Source organism: Arachis ipaensis, chromosome B3, assembly GCF_059453495.1.
Source record: "Arachis ipaensis isolate K30076 ecotype BB chromosome B3, ASM5945349v1, whole genome shotgun sequence".
Lineage (NCBI taxonomy): Eukaryota > Viridiplantae > Streptophyta > Magnoliopsida > Fabales > Fabaceae > Arachis > Arachis ipaensis.
Genome location: NC_142438.1, coordinates 1,287,642 through 1,310,155, shown reverse-complemented (window position 1 = coordinate 1,310,155; position 22,514 = coordinate 1,287,642). Strand labels below are relative to the sequence as shown.

The 22,514-nt window shown below is 38.3% G+C and overlaps 2 protein-coding genes across 3 annotated transcripts; both read right to left on the bottom strand.

Annotated features, from left to right (window-relative positions):
- Positions 1 to 1,286: 1,286 nt before the first annotated feature.
- Positions 1,287 to 5,925, bottom strand: LOC107632417 (arginine-specific demethylase JMJ20). Of its 2 annotated transcripts, none has more exons than XM_088508968.1 (9): positions 5,544 to 5,925; positions 4,843 to 5,006; positions 3,979 to 4,141; positions 3,774 to 3,891; positions 3,549 to 3,618; positions 3,380 to 3,460; positions 2,833 to 2,889; positions 2,621 to 2,732; positions 1,287 to 2,481 (listed from the first exon to the last, which is right to left on the bottom strand). In XM_088508968.1, the coding sequence occupies exons 2-9, from the start codon at positions 4,951 to 4,953 to the stop codon at positions 2,015 to 2,017; spliced, it is 1,179 nt and encodes a 392-aa protein (XP_088365094.1). In that variant the 5' UTR covers positions 4,954 to 5,006; positions 5,544 to 5,925; the 3' UTR covers positions 1,287 to 2,014. The 2 variants fall into 2 exon arrangements, with proteins under 2 accessions (XP_088365094.1, XP_020975769.2); XM_021120110.2 differs by having other exon boundaries at positions 4,843 to 5,001; positions 5,544 to 5,916.
- Positions 5,926 to 8,984: 3,059 nt separating this feature from the next.
- On the bottom strand, positions 8,985 to 16,372 carry LOC148569644 (uncharacterized). Its single transcript, XM_088508967.1, has 3 exons — positions 16,002 to 16,372; positions 10,165 to 12,199; positions 8,985 to 9,570 (listed from the first exon to the last, which is right to left on the bottom strand). Exons 1-2 carry the CDS (start codon positions 16,005 to 16,007, stop codon positions 10,451 to 10,453), a joined length of 1,755 nt encoding a protein of 584 aa, XP_088365093.1. The 5' UTR covers positions 16,008 to 16,372; the 3' UTR covers positions 8,985 to 9,570; positions 10,165 to 10,450.
- Positions 16,373 to 22,514: the final 6,142 nt, after the last annotated feature.

The window sequence follows — 22,514 nt, the reverse complement described above, 5'->3', positions numbered from 1 at the left end:
GATGAAATTGAATTTGACTAACATTATGAATTTTCCATATAAAAAAACCAATGCAAATTTTTTATGTATCTAACAGCTGAAAATCATGTGGAGGATCAACAAACAAGTATTATGAAAATATCAAAGACTTCGCTATTGAACCTTCTGTGCTATATTCTATTATTATTTTTCAAATTGCATCCCTCTATAAGAGTTGAAAAACTGAAAAGAATATTTTAATGTGTCATAGAAACTACTACTACGAATGTTGCAATGGGAAAGAAAATTTAAAATATTTTTTTTAGATCAGTGAACCAAGACCAATTAATTGCAACAATTGTTTTCAATCCCATATTGTGCTTTCCAATGAACAAATATGAAGGCATCATGCTATGTATTAGGATATTGGAAAAAACATTTCATAATAATAATAATAATAATAATAATAATAATAATAATAATAATAATTATTATTATTATTATTATTATTATTATTTTGTCTTGTTCTGAACTTTGGCTTGATGATAATTTTAAGGACGTGTTTAACAAATTATAACAATGTCAAGTCCATTTAAAGACACCTATATAGTGCCTATAGGTACAGTGACTATCCTAACTATAAAGTTTTAGCAACATTTTTTAAAGTGTTGCTAAAACAAAAGAACATTTTTTATTATTTAATATTATTTTTTAATTTAAAAAATAAAAATAACCAAGTGTTACTAAAATTTTGAAAAATTTAACTTTAATTTTAACAATATTTTTTAAATATTAACTAAAGAAGCATCATTCTCAATCTAAACCAGCAGTGTCACCAAAAAAAAAAATCTAAACCAGCAGTAGTAGACTAGTAGTAACACACAACAAAAGGTGAGAGTCAATGTCAGCAATGCATCATTTTATTTACTATTCTTAGATGATTCACACCAGAAATTGACTAGGGTTTATTTACCCAAGAGCTAAGAATTGACACTTCTATGTTTCATGTGTGAGTGACACATGAAGGTCCCTACCATGCCCTCATTTTCAAAAAGACAAGTGCATATATAAAATAAAAAGTGCTAGTTCAATTCAAATGTTTCAGCTTTTAATCCTAAAAGTTGTTCCTCTCAATAACAGAAAATTACTAATTCAAGCAAATTTTATGTGTATATCTTTAGAGTTTAATTTTAATGCACTAATAGTATAAAGCGTTTTACACAGTTGTGCAATCACATCCGTTCTTTTGTATGACCATTCACGCGATCAATGTGAAAGGTAGTTATTTTTATTGATGTGACATTACGTAATTGGATGCATGTGTAAAATTACTTTACACTGACAGTGGATCAAAATTAAATTAGTATCTTTGATGCTACAGTGCAAATATTTTAATAATTAATAACAAAACACCAAATGTGTAGGTATCCCTATGAGATCTTGGGGTGAGAATCTTACTAACCTTCCTTCAAAATCACACTACTTCAGGAAACACATAATAGGCTTCAACTCCCTAGTTTTCTAGGACTTCACCAAACAACTCTTTTTCTCTCTCTCATTACAGAAACATTGAGAGCTTGACATCAAGGAAGCATTGGTTTCTGAAACATGGACCACATAAGAAAGCAGGGTAACTCATGAAAGACAAACAAAAACTATTTAAGAATTTAAATGTAGCATGAAATGCGGAATAAGCAAGATGGATCAGTTAAACACAGTAATGAGTATAGATTACTCAAACATGGACAAGTTCCAAAAGGGTCAGTTAAAAAATGTAAGAATGCAGTTGCTGGATCCTACTTCATGTGCAACCGTAACATCGTTTTTCGTTTAGAACTTCAAAACCATGGCATGTAGAAAGAGGCTAGTGATGCCGATAGGCTCATCGAGTGCTTACAGAAGTTCTTATAGATCGTTGATCAAAGGAGTCCTCGCAACAGTAGTGAGGACTCTGAGAAGAGTAGCTTTTGCCCAACCATGGTTTGCAGCTTTCTAAACGGAAAATCGAACATGGTATTACTTATCAAATATGAACTTTGGAACGCATTGAGCATGGTCATATTGCAGATGAGTTGATGTAACAGTCACCATGTTCTGCAACAGCATTGTCTATAAATTCAACAAGATCTTCAGGTGTGTAGAACTGAGATGAAGTGTATGCTTTCAAAACAGTGAGATCCACTATTTCACCAGCTGAAGCTCTCTCGAAATCAAAGGACAAATGAGACTCTTCATGTATCATTGCATATGTTCTTCCTATATCCATGCACAATTTGCAAAAGCTAGGATCTTCAAGTGTTTCTATAATGTCCACAGCGCGATCCTGATTTCCTTTTAGAGCATGCCTGTCTTTCATCTCCGATGCAACCTTCCTTATGGATCCAAGATTCATCAATAAATGCTGAGCTATTGTTGATGAGATTTGAGTGATATTTCCATGTCTTCCATTTATATAACAAAGCAAGACAATGTTGGCCAAGGTGAAGCGTGATATGAAAGTAAAGAAGTCATAAAAGTTCATCCCTGTTTCAAATAATAATAACAACACCACTACTATTAATCATAAAATATATGTCCCTTTATCCGTAATTGAATTATCAGAAATTTCTTTTTCAATGAAATAAATCAATCTTTGAATGATAACTGATTATGCCATTAATACCCGTGTTAGCAGCAAGATTGCGCTGGCAAAGACCTTCGAAATCCTCACATACATCCTTGATGTCTTCTATGTATTCGTTGGCCTCATTGTAGTCCCTCAAAAGTAAATTCCACTATAATAGTACAGAAAATTATGATGCAAATTTAGTTAATTATATATTTCTCTTTAAATTTGACTCCCACACATGTAGTTGATCACATTGCTCAACTTACCACCCATGAAAGGTTATTCGCATTGAACCAGTTGTGGTTTATAGATATTGTATCCTCCTGAAATGTTAAGAAATACCATTTAATGATCACATCATCTAAAATATCCTTGATAGGTTCATCTAATGATTCTTGTTTAGAATAAAAAATCTAAGGCATATTCTGTTTCTGCTTTCATGTTCAGTGATTTTGGTATTAGGATTTTGTTAAGAAAACATGATTATATTCTTTTTGCATTTTTCTTCACAAACTTTGAAAATTGAAAAAACTGGAAGAAAAAAGAAAAGCTAAAAAGAAACCATATTGATCCTTGAATATGCTTCAAAACTCCATGTTTCAGAAGCTAGCTATATCGCTGCCTCTACCATCTAATGCAATCGACATTTTTTTAAACAGGGGAGTAAACATTGTGAGCTAAGTGATCCCAACAGAAGCATTACTTTATTTGGTCCATAAAAAATTCCAACTTTAAAGGGATTGTAGGAAACGATTTCAAAAGCAAGAGGGTATAAGTGTATAACATCGATAAACATAAGAAGCTAGGGCATACCAAATTATGAACTTGATGGTACCATCCACTGGGAACAAATATAATTTCACCTGCTTCTTGCATGCGTTCTAACCAGATAGCCTGCATACATGGGCAAATTGCTGAAGGCTAATGCAGAAGTTTCTCGGAATAAATAGGATTTACGACAAGATGGAGAGCTAAAATTTACCTTTTTGAAACCAGGAAATTTTGAGTCAGATACTTCATCAAAGATATTATATACACAATTTTTCATATTCCTAAATAAAAGTTGAAAGCAACTTAGCTCTGACAACTATGTACAAAACAATTCATAAAGTATTTTGAAACAACAACCAAGTGTTGTCTCATTGGGATCAATGTCTTCTGAAACAACATCATTAGTTTGTATTTGGCAAAAGAAATGAATTCATACCTGTCAAATACAAGATGATGTTGGGAAGGATCTAGAAATAGCCATCTCTTTTTTCCGCAAACATTTGCCGACCAGCTATATGACCGGAAAACATTGGCATGAAGAGGAGTCCAAGATCCTGCGAGAAGAATAAAAAGCTAGAGGTTAATAGTGGTAAGATTAGTACATAATCATCTGACATTAGTTGCTACTAGACCAATCAAACCTTTAACTCCCATGTATACGAAACGATAGTCAGAGCAACATATTTCGTTATTTTCTTGGTATGTGTCAGAATCAGTATGCATTCTGTAGTTGTCAAGATACAGGTTAAGCCAATCATCACAAAAGAACATTGGAGTTTTATAAGCTACATATTCTGGATACTCCTGCCAGAGAGAGAAAAGACGAAACCAGTGAGGAAAATGTCATCTGCAAAAGCAAGAATATATAACACATAAAAGCTCTGAGCCTCTGAATCTGATGTAAGGAGAGGATTCTCCATGCCAATAAGACAAATAGTCACCTGTTAACTTCTGTTTGTTCTTTCTAATGGTGTGTGTTTATTATATAAAGAAGCTACTAGGTCACAGAACACAGATTCGCAACTTGATATATAGGAAGGTTGCACTATAAATAAAGAGTAAAACAAACAGCCAAAAACTTTATTGACTACAATTCAAGGAAAGCAATGGTGAAAATCCTATTTAATTGCACCAGAGCCTTGATGAAAAGACACAAAGTGAATGAGAATGATAAACACTTAATTTTTGTAATACAAAATGCACGACGAACCTCTGAAAGGCTTCCTTAGTTCATTCACTAATCAGAGTCTCATATTGATATATGAATGATGCCATGTTTGAGAATGAGACAACATAAAATACTAACTTTTCTGGAGAGTTTGGTGTCCCCTCAAAAATAGGGTGAGATAAAAAGACTCAAGCATGTATTTCCGAATTCCATTTCAGGTTATTATACAAAGTTTATCTCTAAATTTTTTAGGAGGGACCAAAACCCACACGGTGAAACTTCAATGATGACACGCATATCAGAAACATAGACTAGGCTCCAGCTCCATAGGGCATACCTTTACAAAATGCCAATCCTTCAAATACGGTACAGAGTGACTATTGCTACATTGGACTGCAGAACCTTCAACATCTTGAAGGCAACGTCCTATAAACTCCGAAACCAGCATCTCCTCCCTTTTCTGATCGGTGAACTCTCTTGTGTCACAATCTGCAACCTTCCCTTTGACAAGCACAAACAAATTGACTCATTATTGCTATTCACCAACCCTTTTTTTTCCACTTTAAGGAATCCAATTCAGACCATTTGATTATAATCATCCATAATAACTAATCAATAATCAACCATATCTAAGAAATCAAATCTCAAACAACAAAACAAAGCACAAAAGATTATATAGCCATTCACCATTTTTACTTTTAGGAATCAAATTCATTCCATTTTTATTACAATCATCCTTAGTCCTTAATATATTACATCCAACAAAAACTAAAATTCCCAAAAAAACACAAAAAAGAAAGCACAACAATACATATTCCCAAGTACCAACACAAACTCCTCTTGCTACCCAATTACAATCAACTAATCATTTGATAATCAAGGTAATCAAATTCAAGAGTTCACCTAAACTCCACAAACTTAGATAAAACTTGAATCAATTTTAAAGTAAAAAATAAATAAAATTGGGCACCTAATATTAGCTCAAGGGTTTGAATTTGAAAACATTGCACTGAACAAGAGAAGCAATGGATAATGTACCTGAACTTTGGAATCCCCAAAATTTGTGGAGAAAAATTGAAAATTGGGGTGGCCAAGAGGGGTGACCCAATCAACTGAAGCTCTCCAATTGTGATGTTCCGAGAATCCATTGAGCAACAAAGGTTGGTTTTTTTGCATGAATCTCTCCACAAATTCACTGTAACTCAAATTCTTCCAATTCACCTTCTCAATCTCACCCTTTTTTATGTTCATCTTCCCTATCAAACAATTCAATTCACACAATCAAATATCAATTTCACAACCTGCTTCTTTCAGCTGGTAAACTAAAAATTTTATTTTTATTTTTAGGTCAATTTTCGGAGAAGAAGATGATTTTTTTTAGTCTGGTTTCAGAAAATTGGGCCATGAAAATTTAAAAACAAGCCTAGCCTGATAAGAAGATTAAGAATTTTTTTTGCTTGGTAAAAATCAAAAGTAATGAGATCTTATGGAAAATTATATTATATTTTATGTAAAGTTAATTTTAATAGAGAAAAATAAGTTATAAGTTAATTTAGAAAGAAAATTTTTAAATCCTTAATGTCAAAGATATTCAATATTTTTGGTTAAAGACTTCTGATTTTTATAAAGAAGAAATTGTAATATTTAAAATATATTAAAATTTAGTGAATATAATTAGGACTTGTTTGGACGTGATTTTCGAAAAATATTTTTTTAAATGATATTTTTTTAAAAGATTTTTTACAAAAGTTAAAGTAATTTTTTGTTTGGATATCTTATGTAAAAAAAAATTTATCTATCAAATTATGTTTGAATAAAATAAGATAAAAATATTTTTTTGTTCATTTATTATGTAAAAAATATCTTGTTTTCTTAAAAAAATATCTTTAAAAAAATATAAAATATAACTTCTCAAAAATATTTTTAATTTTTTTAATATTTTTATTTTTATTATTAGAAATTTATCAAAAATATTAAAAAATAAAAAAAATATTTTTTATTAAAAAAGTATTTCTTTTATTGATTTAGTGACGCTGAACAAGCACTTAGTATGAGCAATATAATTCTCATAGTATACTTGAACTTTAAAATTATTCTATTTCTTTTTTTTTTTTTTCAAAAGAAGAGTGACAAATTTTCCACATTTTACATTTAAAATAAATAAATCTATCGAAGTCTTTTGCCAACTCCAATAAGCAAATAGCATTTAACAGTTTGTTGTCATTTCCAGAGAAACTAGAATGTGTTGTGTGCTGTTCACTGTCCCAAAGTGTTACATGAAGCATAAATAAACAATAGGAATATGAGTAAATACTCATAGTAGTCCCTGAGATTCACGCAATTATTCATAGTAATCCTTAAGATCTCGAATTTTCTATTGTAGTCCTCTAAATAGAGTTCCGAGCACTCAAACTAGTCCCTGACCATATTTCAGGTAATGACTCATCACCGGAGCGCTGACGTGGCCTAGGATTGCCACGCTGGAAGGCTGCCAACGGCTAGCTGAGCTGGCTAAGTTCCAATTTTTACCCAGATTGGTCCCTCCTAGTATATGTAACCCTAAATCCCCAAATTCTCATACACCTCCCCTCTTCGTCTTGCTCACCTCTTCTTCTTCTTCTTCCATGCACTTCTTCCTGTTCATGCACTCTCATCCAGGGCTGCTACTCATGTCGATGATGGGTGGAGGTAGCACTGCAGGTGAAAGCTCTGTTCATTCCCCATCTAGCTGGAACCGGACTAGAACGCAAACGAAGAGCAGAAGATCGGCCCCGCCAGAATGGTGCGGCTGTGGCTGTAGGCCAGTTCTCAGATGGTCTGGCACATATTCGAATCCGAATAAACCGTTCTATGGCTGCCCCAATTATAATGTAGGTTAGAATAATCACTTGTGTTGTTGTTATTCTCCTCCCTTGACTATTCTTGTGTTGTTATTATTCTCCTCCCCTGACTGTTCTTGTGCTGTTCCTCTCTAAACTTTGATCCTTTATTGGTTACAAACAAGTGGGAAGAGATGGTGCGGGCTTTTTGTGTGGGCAGATTCTATGAATGAGGAGCAGGTTGAAAAGTCAGAATCGTCTGGTGATGAAGTGAAGATCAACTTTGATTGGAGGCTTTGAAGGTTGCAGGAGGATGTCCATATGCAAAAAATGATTACCCAGTTGTTAGTGTTAGCTGTGTGTGTATTGACAGTGTTGTTGGTGATCCTGTATTGTAAATGATGAATGAATTGGTGGTTTTGGGTTCCTTGTTATCAACAGTTGTAAAAATCTGCTTCTTGATGGAATGAAAAGTGGTGTTAACTATGAAATTGTTGTTAAGATAAATTCCATAAATTCCATTGTTTATAAAAAAACAACAAAAGCTGACTGTAAAAGGCAGCCTAGAAACCATTATGCTGCTATCTGTAGTTTCTTCAAAAGCAAGGCCAAGGCATACCAAAAAGGTCTTTGCATCACAGTTCACCATCTAGTCATTATACGATGGAAAAAGACTAATAACAAAAAACAAAACAGAAACTCCTAAGTACATATATCTAAAGTATTCAATTCTTCTTTCTTGGTGGCTTAAATCCTGGCGTTGGGATGAACTGCATCAAGTTGGTAAACTTTGAAGATGTTGCTGAAGATGCACCCTGCAAGGGATTCACTGTTGGTGCGGTTGGAAGCATAGAGAATCGTCTTCTTGGTGACAGCTTCGATGGTCTTTTTGGTCCAGGATCCTATAGGAGAAATAAGTGGCATTAAGTATTATTTATGCATGGAAATAATAACATACTCAAATGTAATATTTTAGTTACTTTTTCAGAATCCTCTTGCTCAGAAGCAAAAGGCTGAGTTAAGTCGATCTCCTGGGGATTGCTTACCAAATCTGCTTGGCCAGAATCGTCTTGGGGCTGCTGAACAGGATGCTCAGGCAGAGGATGTACTTCATCATTTTTCTTCTTCTCAGTCGCCTCGGCGGCAGCGGCTGCAGCAGCAGCAGCAGTAGCAGCATCAGCATCTCTTTTCTTTTTGCAGCCTCTCTTCGTATGCCCCTTATCACCACAGTAACTGCATGTAAAGGCACCCAGCTGTCTCTTTAGGTGTACACTATCTGCAGTGTTGCCTGAGAGTTTTGGGTCAACTTTAGGCTTCTTAGTTCCAAAACCACTATTCTCATCCGCATCCATCCTCCTCTTCATCTTTAGTTTTCCAGGTTTTGTCTTGATTTTAGGGGCATTTGGCCTGTTACAGTCCTCTGCTGTTTCCCACATTGGTTGATCCGGAATTGGATTAATGTGGTGGTTATAAGTTTCCTTGTATGAGTCTATGGTCAGCCATCTGTGACAGAAGTCTTCTGGCTGCTTATTCACACGAGAGAGGGTAGCACAAGCGTGCACACACGGAATACCTGCAGGTGCCAAACAGTGAGATGAACCATAATAATAGTTATGGTTAAAGAAAGTAAAATGCATAAAGACAATTAACTTACCCGTTAGCATTTAAAATTGGCATGTGCACAATCTTTTTCCTATGTCCACAACATGGTTAGTTGGATGTCCGTGCACCTCAAATTTTTCGTATCCGTTATCCCCAGTCCAAATAGGCTTCCAATGCTTGGATTCTTTCCTAACCTTTTCCAGCCTGCTCTTTATAACAGGTGTGAGCTTCCCAGTGTGATTCTGCAGCTTTACCTTGTTTTTCGTTATGGTACGCATAACAAACATCCTTACCTCCTCCAGCAATGTTATGATGGGTTTGGCTCATGCATCCTTGATCTTAGCATTGAACACTTCGCAGGCATTGTTACAGATGCTATCCAACTTCGGCTTATGGCTGAATAAGCTTCTGGTCCAAGCATCCATCGGCCACTTCTCTAAGTATGCCCAAGCATCCTCATTTAACCTTTTGATCTTCTCCATTCCATCCCTGAATTCTTGGTATGTTGTTGCCCTTGCATATTCCCACAGAAGTCCCCTTAGCTGTAAGTCCTTCCAATTCTTGTTGAAATTTTTCCATAAATGCCAGACGTAGAAACGGTGATGCACATCAGGCATCACCACTTTCACTGCTGATATCAGTCCCTGCCAGATTCAGTAAACATTATACACATTGTACACACATAATGATCCCTGACATTATAATCGTGATACATAATAGTCCCTTACATTTGATTACTATCCCATAATAGTCCCTACAATTGAAGGTCGTGACTCATACAAGTCCCTAACGTTTAATAGGACATCCAGATTAATTAGACAACCAGTCATTACAAGTTTTCCATATAATGCATACAAGCATAACGAAAGCACAATTCTTCAAGTAAGCATAACAGCACAATGGTTTTCCTAATAACTAACCATCAAGATCCAATCATCTAAAAATTAAAGCAGATAAGCAAAACAGCAAAAATCTTTCCAAAATAACTAACCAACATACTGGAATGGAAGCACAATTCTTCAAGTAAGCATAACAGCAGAATTCTTAATATTAAAAACTAACCATCAATATCCAATGATCTCACAATTAATTCAGACAAGCATAACATCAAAGGTCTTTCCCTAAAAACCAACCATCAAAATCCAATGAAAGCACAATTCTTCACAGTAAGCATAACAACACAATTCTTAATATAAGATCACATAAAATCAAAGCAAGACATTCAAATAAAATCACACCTTTTGCATATCCGATATGAAGCACCAGTCATGATCTTTATAATGCCCCAAGTCCTGATGAAGTAGCTCAAGAAACCATCTCCATGTCTCTATATTCTCCACTCTGACAATAGCCCAGGCTATGACATAGATATGATGATTTGCATCTAACCCCACGGCTGACAAAATCTGTCCACTAAATCGTGTCTTCAGGAAAGCACCATCCAGACCTATCAAAGGACGGCAACCAGTCTTGAACCCGTTTTTGCAGCCACTTAAGCATATATACATTCTATCAAAGGTAACTTCACCATCTGGTTGGGGGGGTGGTGCATATTTGTACAGTGGAACCGGGATTAGTCTTCAATAGCGTCATACTATAATCCCTAACCATCCTATATTGCTCTTTCTCATCCTCATACACTACACTTCTTGCATCCATTGATGCCCTGGATATTGAGTTTTTATTCAGTGTCAAGTCAAACCGTGTCTTGAAGTAAGTTGTAGCCTCGCAGTGTCTAAAATTTGAATACTTTCTCACCTTCTTCACAAGCTTGGTGCATACCCAATTCCTGTTGGCAGCCATATTCTTGTCCTCTCTTGGGCAAGTGTGGTCATCATTGAATGTCTTAATTTGCCAACAGGTGTCTTCATGGTCTCTTGATGCATAAGCCACCCATGAGCACTCTTTGACCTTACACACCGCCCTGCACCTTATGTTATCATTTTTCACTATCTTTATGCTTCTACCCTCTTGGATTGTATATTCTCTCACAGCTTCTCTGAATTCCCATTTAGTTCCGAACTTCATGCCTACCTCAAGGTGCAGCTCTCCAAACCTTGCACCCTCCATAAACAGCGGACTTGCCTCTTCAGATTCATTTCCTTCCTCCAGCTCATCTTTTGAGTTTGGAGGCGTCTTCATCTCCTCCGAGTGCCAAGAATTGGTGCCATCTGAGTCAACACCTGGGTCTAGTCCATCCTCTACCCCTTCATGAACACAACCCACAAACCCAAGGTCAACCTCAGCATCGCTCACCTCCTCCACCAAACCATCATCTTCATGTAATATCTTCTCCTTCCCTTTACCTAGTGGACTAATATTTCTCTTACCCACCGCTGCATGTGTCATGTTTCTCCTAATCCTACTCCCAGTTTTAGGATCATTCCCTGTAGCCTCAGAATCAGAGGAACTACCCTCATCCGGACCTGGCTTAAACATGCTATCCTCTTCACTGTCAGAGGAGTCAGAAGATACATCAAAGGGAACTTCATTGTTAAACACTTTGCTACTAAATCCTCTAGCAGCAGACCGTGTACAGGGTCTCTTGGAAATACTTGGTCTCTTGGACAGTTTCTGCTTGTTGCTCTTATCTGATTTGGTGTTCTGACTGGGCTTCGTGGGTTGGCTGATTTTGGTGGGCTTGGTGAGTTTGGTGGGCTTTGTGGGCTTGGTGGCTTTTGGGGAGTTAGTCTTCTTGAGAGGTTTGGTTGTCTTGGAAGGATTAGCAGTTTTGGCATGGTTTGGTTGTGATTGCCGTGGAGATGTTTTGTTTTTTTTGGGACTGGATTTGCAAGAAGTATTGGGTACAACCTTAGGGATAGGAGGAGCAACTACGAGTGCATGAGTCTGTGTAAGTGGGGGGCTCACATCAGTATCTATACCTGCATTACATCCCTCTCCACCATGATCATCCAAGTACACAACTGTATTATCTCCCTCTAACACCTCCGGCACTGACACTGTATGCTCGAAATATATATCAATCAATCCCTCATTTGTCCTAGCACAATTCACCATCTCTCTTATCTCTTTGTCACTGTTTACATTTCTCAACCCATTCTCCAAACCTTTTCCAGGAACATGCCACCAGCACTGTTTTATGTCATTGTACCCAAGCTCCTTATGGTAGTTCCGTATGTAGAAGACATCTAGAGTATTAGTGTCTAGATCACCTAAACAGGCCTTGTTGTCCGGAGAATATATCATAATCCCTTCTGCATTTTTTTTGAAGTCACCCCCATGAAGAAACATGATGTCCAACTTCTCCTCCATCTGCAAGAAATTTAAAATTTTTACAATATATAGGGAGAATTTGAAAGACTACTCATGCATTAAAAAGGAAAAATAATCACCACAAGAAAACATATTTTTCCAAACTTCCATACATCTCCCTATTTCTTTCCTGTTTCATTCGGGTATTACAGCAACCCCACAAATCCCAACCAAGATTCAAACCCTAGACACTACAATGACACCAAAACTCCAGAACCTCAACTACATTGACCAATGCTATCATCAACCAACACTGTATTCAAAATACAAAGTAAAAAAAAAATGAAGGTTACCTTGAGTCCAATCACAACGTCAGAACCTCGTATTTGTGGTGAAGGAAGGGAAGGGAAGAGCGATAACAACTTCTGATCAGATGACTTCTTCTCTCAAATTTTTGTTAACCCAGCAAATACAACCCTACGGCTACGCCATTGATGGAGAGATAAAGAAGAAGTCAGAGGGTGGAAGAAGAAGAGACGAAGTGTTTGTGTTGGGGGAGAAAACTGTTTTTCATAATAAGTAACAACTATACGGCGTCGTTTTTGGCTTTCAAGGGCGCCAAACCCAAAACGACGTCGTTTTGGACACGTACCACGTGGCAATCCTAGGCCACGTCAGCGCTCCGGTGATGAGTCATCACCTGAAATATGGCCAGGGACTAGTTTGAGTGCTCGGAGCTCTATCTGGAGGACTACAGTAGAAAATTCGGGATCTTAGGGATTACTATGAGTAATTGCGTGAATCTCAGGGACTACTATGGGTATTTACTCATAGGAATATGAATAAAGCTTCTCATTCTACGTGTGCATGCTCTCAATTATTCTAATGGGACACTTGCATCTCAACAAAATTGTTATATATTATTTGCAAAATTACTTAAATTTAATTTATATTGTCTTATATGAAATTTGAGTTAACAAAATAAGACTACTCACATAAAATATTTTATATAAATATAATTATTAAAATATTAACATGTATTATATTAAATAATTTAAAAAAATTAAAATAAAATATTAAGTGATTAATATTTTTTATTAATATTAATTAATATTTTATATCAATATTTTATTTTTATATTATTCAAATTTATAATTTAATATAAAAATATTTTTATTAATAAAATATTAAAAAATGAATAAATTTCATTAGTTTGTATGACAAGTAAATAATCAAATTTGTTCTTGAATAATCATCTATTTTTTAAATTAATTTTTATAATTTTTTTAATTAAATTCATCTTTTAAAGATTTTGGTCATATTAGTCATTTCGTCACTTTTATTGTTTATGGCGTCAAACATTTGATCGTTTTAATTGACTACTAATATAATAAATTTATAAAATTACATTAAATTAATTCTAAATTAAAGAATTTCAATACCTCAAAAATTCTTTTAATTTAGAGTTGGTTTGATCTAATTCCATAAATTTATCATGTTATTCCTCAACTAAAATCACTAAGTATATGTTATGGTCTAACTTAATTAAGGTGGTGTCACTTAATATGATATATTAATAAATTTTGATGTAGAATTGTTGCTTGGACCCTCTCTCTCGAAGGCTTTTCTACTCAACAACTCTCGGACTTCTTTATCACTCAACAGGGGAACATTGTGAACTTCATCGGCTTCATACACTTTTAAAATTTTACGGCCTGGCCCAAACCCTTTACGGGCTGGCCCGGCCCGAGTATCACCCGACCCGAACGGTCGAGTGAGACGCCCTGCAACCGACCCGGACTCGCGTCTCTGACAGCTCATCCACCGCTGTGAGTAGGACGCTCCAAAGAAAGTGGGTCTGTCCTTGCTGGGTCCAACTCTGACACAGTATATAAGGGGAAGGTTTTACCCTTCCCTCGAGGTACGTCACATATCACACCACCCTTTTTCGCCTGCACATTCACTGACAAGAGCATCGGAGTGTCTTTGCAGGTGACACCCCCCTTTTTTCCACACGAAGTACTCGGGGCCTCGTGTACACCTGCCCGGCAGTCCAGGATCAGACGTGACCCCACCACTCATCAGGATCTCAACCCGACCCGTCCGGTACATGACCTACCGAACATTGGCGCCGTCTGTGGGGACTTCGTCCATGGACTTCGTGCTAGTCCAAACCGAGACAGGCTGCGAGGCCGTGCCCGGAGGGGGCGCCGCCGCGACGGAAACCCGCCAACACCCGAGGTCGCCCCCCAGGGACGCGACACAGTCACACGAGAGACGCCCCTTTGGGGGAACTGGCGACAACCACGCCAGAATAATGCAAGAGCTACGCCATAGAATGCAAGATGTAACACCCTAACTTTTAGCACGTCATGATCGTACCAAAAGTAAGGCGTTACGGACCTGATTTCCTTTATTATAAATTTACTATTGAGCCTTTACGTCGATGTCGTGTTTCAGTTTTTAAGAAAATTTCAGAAAAAGATTTTAGTAATTAAAATCACATAACAAAAGATCTTCAAATAATAATCACATAATTATTAGTAATAATAGATGCTATGCAATTAAATTCAGTGTAAAACTCAAATACAATACCTATCCCTCTGGATAAAATAAAAGCTAAAGCAACAAGAACGAGGGAACTCTATAAAAACAACAGGAATCACAAGTAAATCTACTAATCGTCTGCAGCTTCTTACTGAATCTTCAAACCTGTCACTGAAAGGGTGGAAGATTTTGGGGTGAGAACAAACCACACGTTCTCAGTAGGGAATGGGAATGCCGTAAAAGTAATGGAATAAAATGCAAATAATTAACTTTACTCAATAAAAAATATATTTTTATCAAACCCTTTGAAAATACTCTTAACTCAAAACAAAACTTAAATATAAATTAGTCACATTTTCTATCTCTCAGCCACATATTAATCCTCAGTCAAATGTCAACTCGTAATTACTTTAATACACTCACAAACAAGTAGTGCAAGCAAGAGATTCAATTCAATGTACAAGCAAGTCACAACAAGACAAACAATACAATCACAAAATAATAAGACAAGCAAGCGCAATCAAATGCAAATGTGCAAACAACATGATGCATGTCTATCCCTAACGCAGGCCATGAGCTCATGTGTCGGTTGCCTACCCGCTCCCGACATTACCCGGGCACAAGTCCTAGATATGGCTTTCCAGATGCATCAATGTGCTTATAAGTCGTACGGCTAGGCCGCATCAGTGTGACTTTCCAAATCAATAAGCGTACATCTGGAAAATAGTTCTTAGTGTGTGGGCGTCCCCACTTTACATTTGGCACTAAGGCCCAAACAATGTCACATCTGCTCTCCTATGGCAGACACTTCATTAATTAATATATTCTTTAAATCCTTGTTCTCTGCTCTCCTGTGGTAGAGATTCCTTTTCTTAATAAACCGAGCTTAAATCTTTACTTAAAACAAAATCTCTTCTTAAAAGATTGGATTTAAAACATTATATTTTTCTTAATAAATCAAACTTTAAAATAGAGTAAATCTTTTCTTAACTAAATATATTTTAAATAATTTAATTTTCCAAAACCAAATCTTTTAAAATAACTTTTCAAATAAAACCTCAGTTTTTATAAAATTTCGGCGGCATTTTCTCTAAAATTCGGTCTAAACCACCCTTACGAGTTCCCTATTTCTCAACAATTCTCAAATCAGCAAAATTCTTAATAATCAGAAAACAGTCACATTCACAGCAATAATCCATACTCAATAACATTACTATTATATATATATATATATATATATATATTTGCAATTATTCAATTAATTTTGTGGGCATTCTAAATTAAAAACGTTTATCTTTAAAAATAAATCCCCTACCTTCATACGAAATCAAAATCAACGAAAATTTTGGAGAAATTTTCTGACCGAGCTGCTGAAAGGAAAAACGTCCGGAATTCTCTGTGCCTCGTAGAACTCCAGTTGGCCAAGCTCAAGGGGTAAGAAAGTTACGTCACCGTCGACTTTCACCGAACAAAAATAACGCCAACACGTAAAGGAGGAAGATACGAACACTTTTACCGGATTAGATTTTTAATTGGAGTTACGGATCGCAAGAAATTAAAATCGAAAACTCACGGTTTCCATGGAAGCATCACATTCTCTCTCAGCCTTTCTTTTTCTTTTCTTTGGGTTTATGTTCGGTGTTGAGCGAAAGAAAATGAAGATAGTTAAGGCTAATGGTGACTTGTGGATATAAAAGATTCATTAGGTGTCAAGTTACACATATATATATTCATGCACCTAGTCCACGTTTCCTTTTTTTTTTTTTTCTTTTTTTTTTTTTCTTTTGGTTTTCGGTAAAGTAAAGAAAAGGAAATGGAATTATATGATGACTAAGGTGCATGTGTGGAATTATATGATGACTAAGGTGCATGTGTCCTTATATATATGCAGGCATATAAATATCTACGTTTAACTTTTTTTTTTCTTTTAAACTTTTTTAATAATAATAATAATAATAATAATAATAATAATAATAATAATAATAATAACTAAATTAAATTTTATTTTATTAAATTAATTTTCGAAAATTTGGGGTTTTACACAAGACTTGGAACGCCGGCTAGCAGATAGGGAACGCGACCAACACACCTCAGAGCAGAGTCACTCCCGCTCTCGCTCTAGACCCCAGGCTGAGTCCGAAAGCACCGGGGGGAGAGGGCGCACCAGAAGACGTCATGACCCTGTCATTTACGCCAGACATGAGAGGCGGCGTACCACGAATCGGGGCAACGAAGACACTCGTCGGGAGAATGATGAGGGAAGAACGACGGGAACACGGGGACCCGTAATAATGGGAGCGATCCCATTCCACCATTCCATACTCGAGGTCCGACTGCCAAAACACTTTGACAAGCCAACAGACATGAGGTACGATGGAACGCAAGACCCGCTGGAACACCTAACGGCCTTTGAGGCCAGGATGAACCTAGAAGGAGTAGGGGACGAGGTAAGGTGCCGCGCTTTCCCGGTCACCCTGGCGGGACCTGCAATACGGTAATTCAATAACCTCCCGCAGGGCTCGGTGACCCGATTCTCCGACATCAGCCATGCCTTCCTGGCTCAGTTCACGACCAGGATTGCCAAAGCCAAGCACCCGATCAATTTGCTGGGAGTTACCCAGAGAGCCGGGGAGCCGACCAGGAAATACTTAGATCGCTTCAACGACGAATGCTTGGAAATCGACGGGTTGACGGACTCGGTGGCGAGCTTGTGCTTGACGAATTGGCTCCTGAATGAGGACTTCAGAAAACATCTTACCACAAAGCCAGTATGGACAATGCAGGAGATCCAATGCGTGGCTAAGGAGTATATTAACGACGAAGAAGTCATCCGGGTCGTGGCTGCCAATAAACGGCAACCTCCCTACAACCAAACCCGACACTACGAGGGTGGAGAAAGACAAAAGGAACACGCCAGGAACGGCGGTCCGAATAAGGCGCCAAAGCCATTTTCCCGAGTCGGAAAATTCACCAACTACACCCCCCTCACGGCACCGATCACGGAAGTTTACCAACAGATAGCCGAGAAGGGGATACTATCGAGACCCCGACCTCTGAAGGACAGGACGGGGAAAAAAAAAAGCCTTTACTGCGAATATCACAAGGGATACGGGCACAAGACCCAAGACTACTTCGACCTAAAGGATGCCCTGGAGCAAGCAATCAGGGACGGAAAGCTTGCCGATTTCTCCCACCTTATAAAGGAGCCGAGGAGACGGAATCGGGATCACGAGGGCGAGGACAGGTCCCGGGCGACAAGACGACGCCAAGAACCAGAGGGGGACGACCACGGTCTCACGGTGGTGAACGTGGTAACAGTGAGGAATTCCGCCCCGAGGTCGAGATCGGCACAGAAGAAAGACGCCAAAGTCCTGGCGGTCTCCTCCTCGTCCGCTAGAAGTTCCCGGGGACTACCCTCCATCTCCTTCGGCCCCGAGGACCAATGGTTCAACGAGGTACTGGAAAGTCCCCCCATGGTCACCACGGCCAGAGTCGGAACCGGCCTCGTCAAACGGATCCTTGTGGATACAGGGGCAGACTCGAACATCATGTTTCACAACGTTTTTGATGCCTCGGGACTGCGTGATACCGATCTAGCGACCCACCAGCACGGTGTGGTAGGGTTGGGGGACCACTTCATTAAGCCGGATGGGATTATCTCCCTCCCGACCTCCGTGGGACAAGGACAGAGGCGAAAGACAGTAATGGCCGATTTTGTAGTCTTGCGAGATTCCATAGCTTACAACATCATCCTGGGGAGAAAAACCATCAACAACCTTGGGGCAGCGATTAGTACGAAGATGCTCGTAATGAAGTTTGTTACTGATAACGGATCCGTAGGATCCATCAGAGGAGACTTGGAAACGGCAGTCGCTTGCGACCACACCAGCCTCTCTCTCAGAAAAAAGTCCAAAGAAGCATCGGGGGTTTTCCTTGCCGACCTGGATGCCAGAATAGATGACAAGCCCAAACCCGAGCCAGAAGGGGACTTGGAAAAATTTAGGGTCGGTGATGGGGAGGAGAAGTTCACGTTCATAAACAGAAATCTCTCCCATGAGTTACAAGAACCTTTGATGGAGATGATCAGAGCCAATGCCGACCTCTTCGCTGGGACGCCAGCCGACATGCCAAGGATAGATCCCCAACTCATGTCACACTATTTGGCCGTCAAGGCGGAAGCTAAGCCAGTGGCCCAGAGGAGAAGGAAGATGTCACAGGAAAGGGCAGAGGAGGTGGCCAGGCAGACGGCCAGCCTCCTTGAAGCAGGGTTCATCCGAGAACTGGACTACTCGACTTGGCTGTCGAACGTGGTCTTGGTGAAAAAGCACAATGGGAGGTGGAGAATGTGTGTAGACTATTCCGACCTCAACAAGACATGTCCCAAGGACTGCTATCCCCTTCCCAACATTGATGCACTCGTCGACGCAGCGGCGGGGTACCGGTATCTGAGCTTCATGGACGCCTACTCCGGGTACAATCAGATACCGATGCACCGACCCGACGAGAACAAAACGGCTTTCATAACGCCAGGAGGGATCTATTGCTACAAGGTGATGCCATTTGGTCTGAAAAACGCTGGCGCCACGTACCAGAGACTGATGAATAAGATATTCAGCGAGCTCATAGGCAAGACAGTAGAAGTCTACGTGGATGACATCCTTGCGAAAACCACACGGCCCGACGATCTCCTAAGCGACCTAGGGGGCGTGTTCGTGTCCCTCCAGCAACACGGCATGAGGCTCAACCCGCTCAAATGCGCCTTTGCCATGGAGGCTGGGAAGTTCTTGGGATTCATGATCACCCAAAGAGGAGTAGAAGCCAACCCTGAGAAGTGTCAAGCGATTTTCCAGATGAAGAGCCTGGGTTGTATCAAAGACGTCCAACGATTGGCGGGAAGGCTGACGGCATTATCCCGTTTTCTCGGCGCATCGGTGATGCGTGAGCATCTTGTCTATCTTTTCCTAGTGAATTTGCATCTAATTTATTGAGTTTAATTAAGAATTAATTATATTTTAGCCACTAATGATGCTATTTTGAGTTTTGTACAATACTGTTTATTTTAGGTAACATTTGGCGGAATTTGATGGAGTTTCTGCAGAGAAAGAGAAGAACCCAAGGAGATGACCAGCGAATACCGACGCGGACGCATGGCTCACGCGACCGCGCAGAATGGAGAAAATCGCAATGACGCGATCGCGTGCCTGACGCGATCGCGTGGACTGGAATCTGCACAAATGATGCGAACGCGTGGACGACGCGAACGCGTCACATGCGCCACGTGCAGAAAATATAGAAAAACGCTGGGGGCGATTTCTGGGCCGTTTTAACCCAGTTCTTAGCCCAGAAATCACAGATTAGAAGCTGCAGAATGGACAAATCAAGTGGTCCCCACCCATCAATTGAAGACTTGTTAATTAATTCGAATTTAAATTCAAATCTTAAATTAGGAAAAGATATTATTTTAAGTTTAATTTTAAATATTAGATTTTAAAATTTATTAGGATTAGTTATAAAAAGGGATCTAATGCCATCAGAAAAAAGGACCCCCGGTACATTTTTACCTGAATCCTTGTTTTCTCTTTTCCATGAGCAACTAAACCTCCACTGTTAAGGTTAGGAGCTCTGTCTATTGTATGGATTGATAATATTATTTTTCTATTTTAATTCATATTTTGATTTATATTTCAATAATTGTTTTCGTTCTTTATTTTATAAATTTGGGTGGAACGGAAGTATGACTCATGTTCTATTTGAGTTCTTGTAAAACTTGGAAAAGCTCTTTACTTGAACAATAGCTTGAAAACATATTATCCTGAATTTCTAATTGTTTGTATTTAACGGGATACGTGACATATAATCCCTTTATCTTTGAATAATTAGGATTTTTGTGGCATATAAACTAGGATTCGATCATCACCCTCTAATTGGAATTAATTGACCAAGGAATTGGCAGTTGATGAATTTTAGAGGAGACTAGGAAGGTCTAAGGAATTAGGGTCTAGTCATAAATAGTTTGCCATGAATTAAATCTTGAATAATTAAAATAGTTAATAAGAAAAGTCAATCCAGAAAATAGATAACTCTGAAGCCTTAACTGCTTGCTCCATATATTATTCCCAACTTAATTACTTGCCCTTCTTCAATATTTTTTTATATTGTTTAATCTCTTTTATGCTGCATCTCAAGCATCAATTTTTGTTTGTCTAACTAAGCCTATCAAACACTATTGTTGCTTAGTCCATCAATCCTCGTGGGATCGACCCTTACTCACGTAAGGTATTACTTGGTACGACCCGGTGCACTTGCCGGTTAGTAAGTGTGGTTGTAAAATACCGCACCAAGTTTTTGACAACACTAAACTTAAACTGTTGCTTGTCCTCAAGCAACCAAAACTAATATAAGCTTAGGATGTGAATTTGCATGAGAATGAGAGTTCGATTAAGCCCATGTCTTCTCTCGTAGTGGGGTTTATAACTGCAATCCTGAACAGTTTTGGCATCTCTCTTTATCCTTTGAAGTTCAGAATGATTGGCATCCATAGGAACTCAGAATTCAGATAGTGTTATTGATTCTCCTAGTTTAGTGTGTTGATTCTTGAACACAGCTACTTTATGAGTCTTGGCTGTGACCCTAAGCATTTTGTTTTCCAGTATTACCACCGGATACATAAATGCCACAGACACATAACTAGGTGAACCTTTTCAGATTGTGACTCAGCTTTGCTAGAGTCCCCAGTTAGAGGTGCCCAAAGCTCTTAAGCACACGCTTTTTGCCTTGGACCACGACTTTAACCGCTCAGTCTCAAGCTTTTCACTTGACACCTTCACGCCACAAGCACATGGTTAGGGACAGCTTGATTTAGCCGCTTAAGCCAGAATTTTATTCCCTTGGGCCCTCCTATCCATTAATGCTCAAAGTCTTGGATCTTTTTTACCCTTTGCCTTTTAGTTTAAAGGGTTATTGGCTTTTTCTGCTTGCTTCTTTTTTTTTTTCCGCAAGCTTTGTGTTTTTCACTGCTTTTTCTTGCTTCAAGAATCAATTTTATGATTTTTCAGATTATCAATAACATTTCTCTTTGTCATCATTCTTTCAAGAGCCAACAATTTTAACATTCATAAACTTCACTATCAAAAAATATGCACTGTTCATGTCATGCATTCAGAATCACAGAAAATACTACCACATTTAAGTAAATAAGACTATTATTCAATATAGACCCACTTTCTCATGCAATATATCACTCCTATAATTTTTTTTATTTAAGCTCAGTGAGTAATACATGAGACATCTTTTCAGAATTAAACCAATAGGAAAACTAAACTAGTCCTAGGATTCTAACTAATAAAGGATCATGCAACAAACAAAGCAAAATAACAGGAAACCGGAACATAACATAGAAAAAGAGGGGAGGTATAAAAAATGAAAGGAACTCAACCACCTTAATTATCCTAGCGGTCGCTTTATTCTTCAGGTTGTGCTCCTTCGCGAAGATGATTCGCCTCCCTTTTGTACTAGAAAACCTATAAGCGCAGCGTCAACACCAAACTTAAAGGTTTGCTTGTCCTCAAGCAAAGAAGAACTGAAAATAGAAGAGACAAGTATTAAAATGAAAGAAAAAATAAAAGGATAAGAGAATAAGAGAGAATTAGGATTGGGAGAGAGAGAGAAACTGGGCGGCGCAAGCGACGCGGCCGCGTGGGGCACGCGGTCGCGCGCATTGCTCTTATACGGATTGACGCGATCACGTCGGTCACGTGGTTGACAAACCCCAATTTGACGGTTTATCTTGTATTGAATTTAGGGGATTTTATCACCTTTTACCCACATT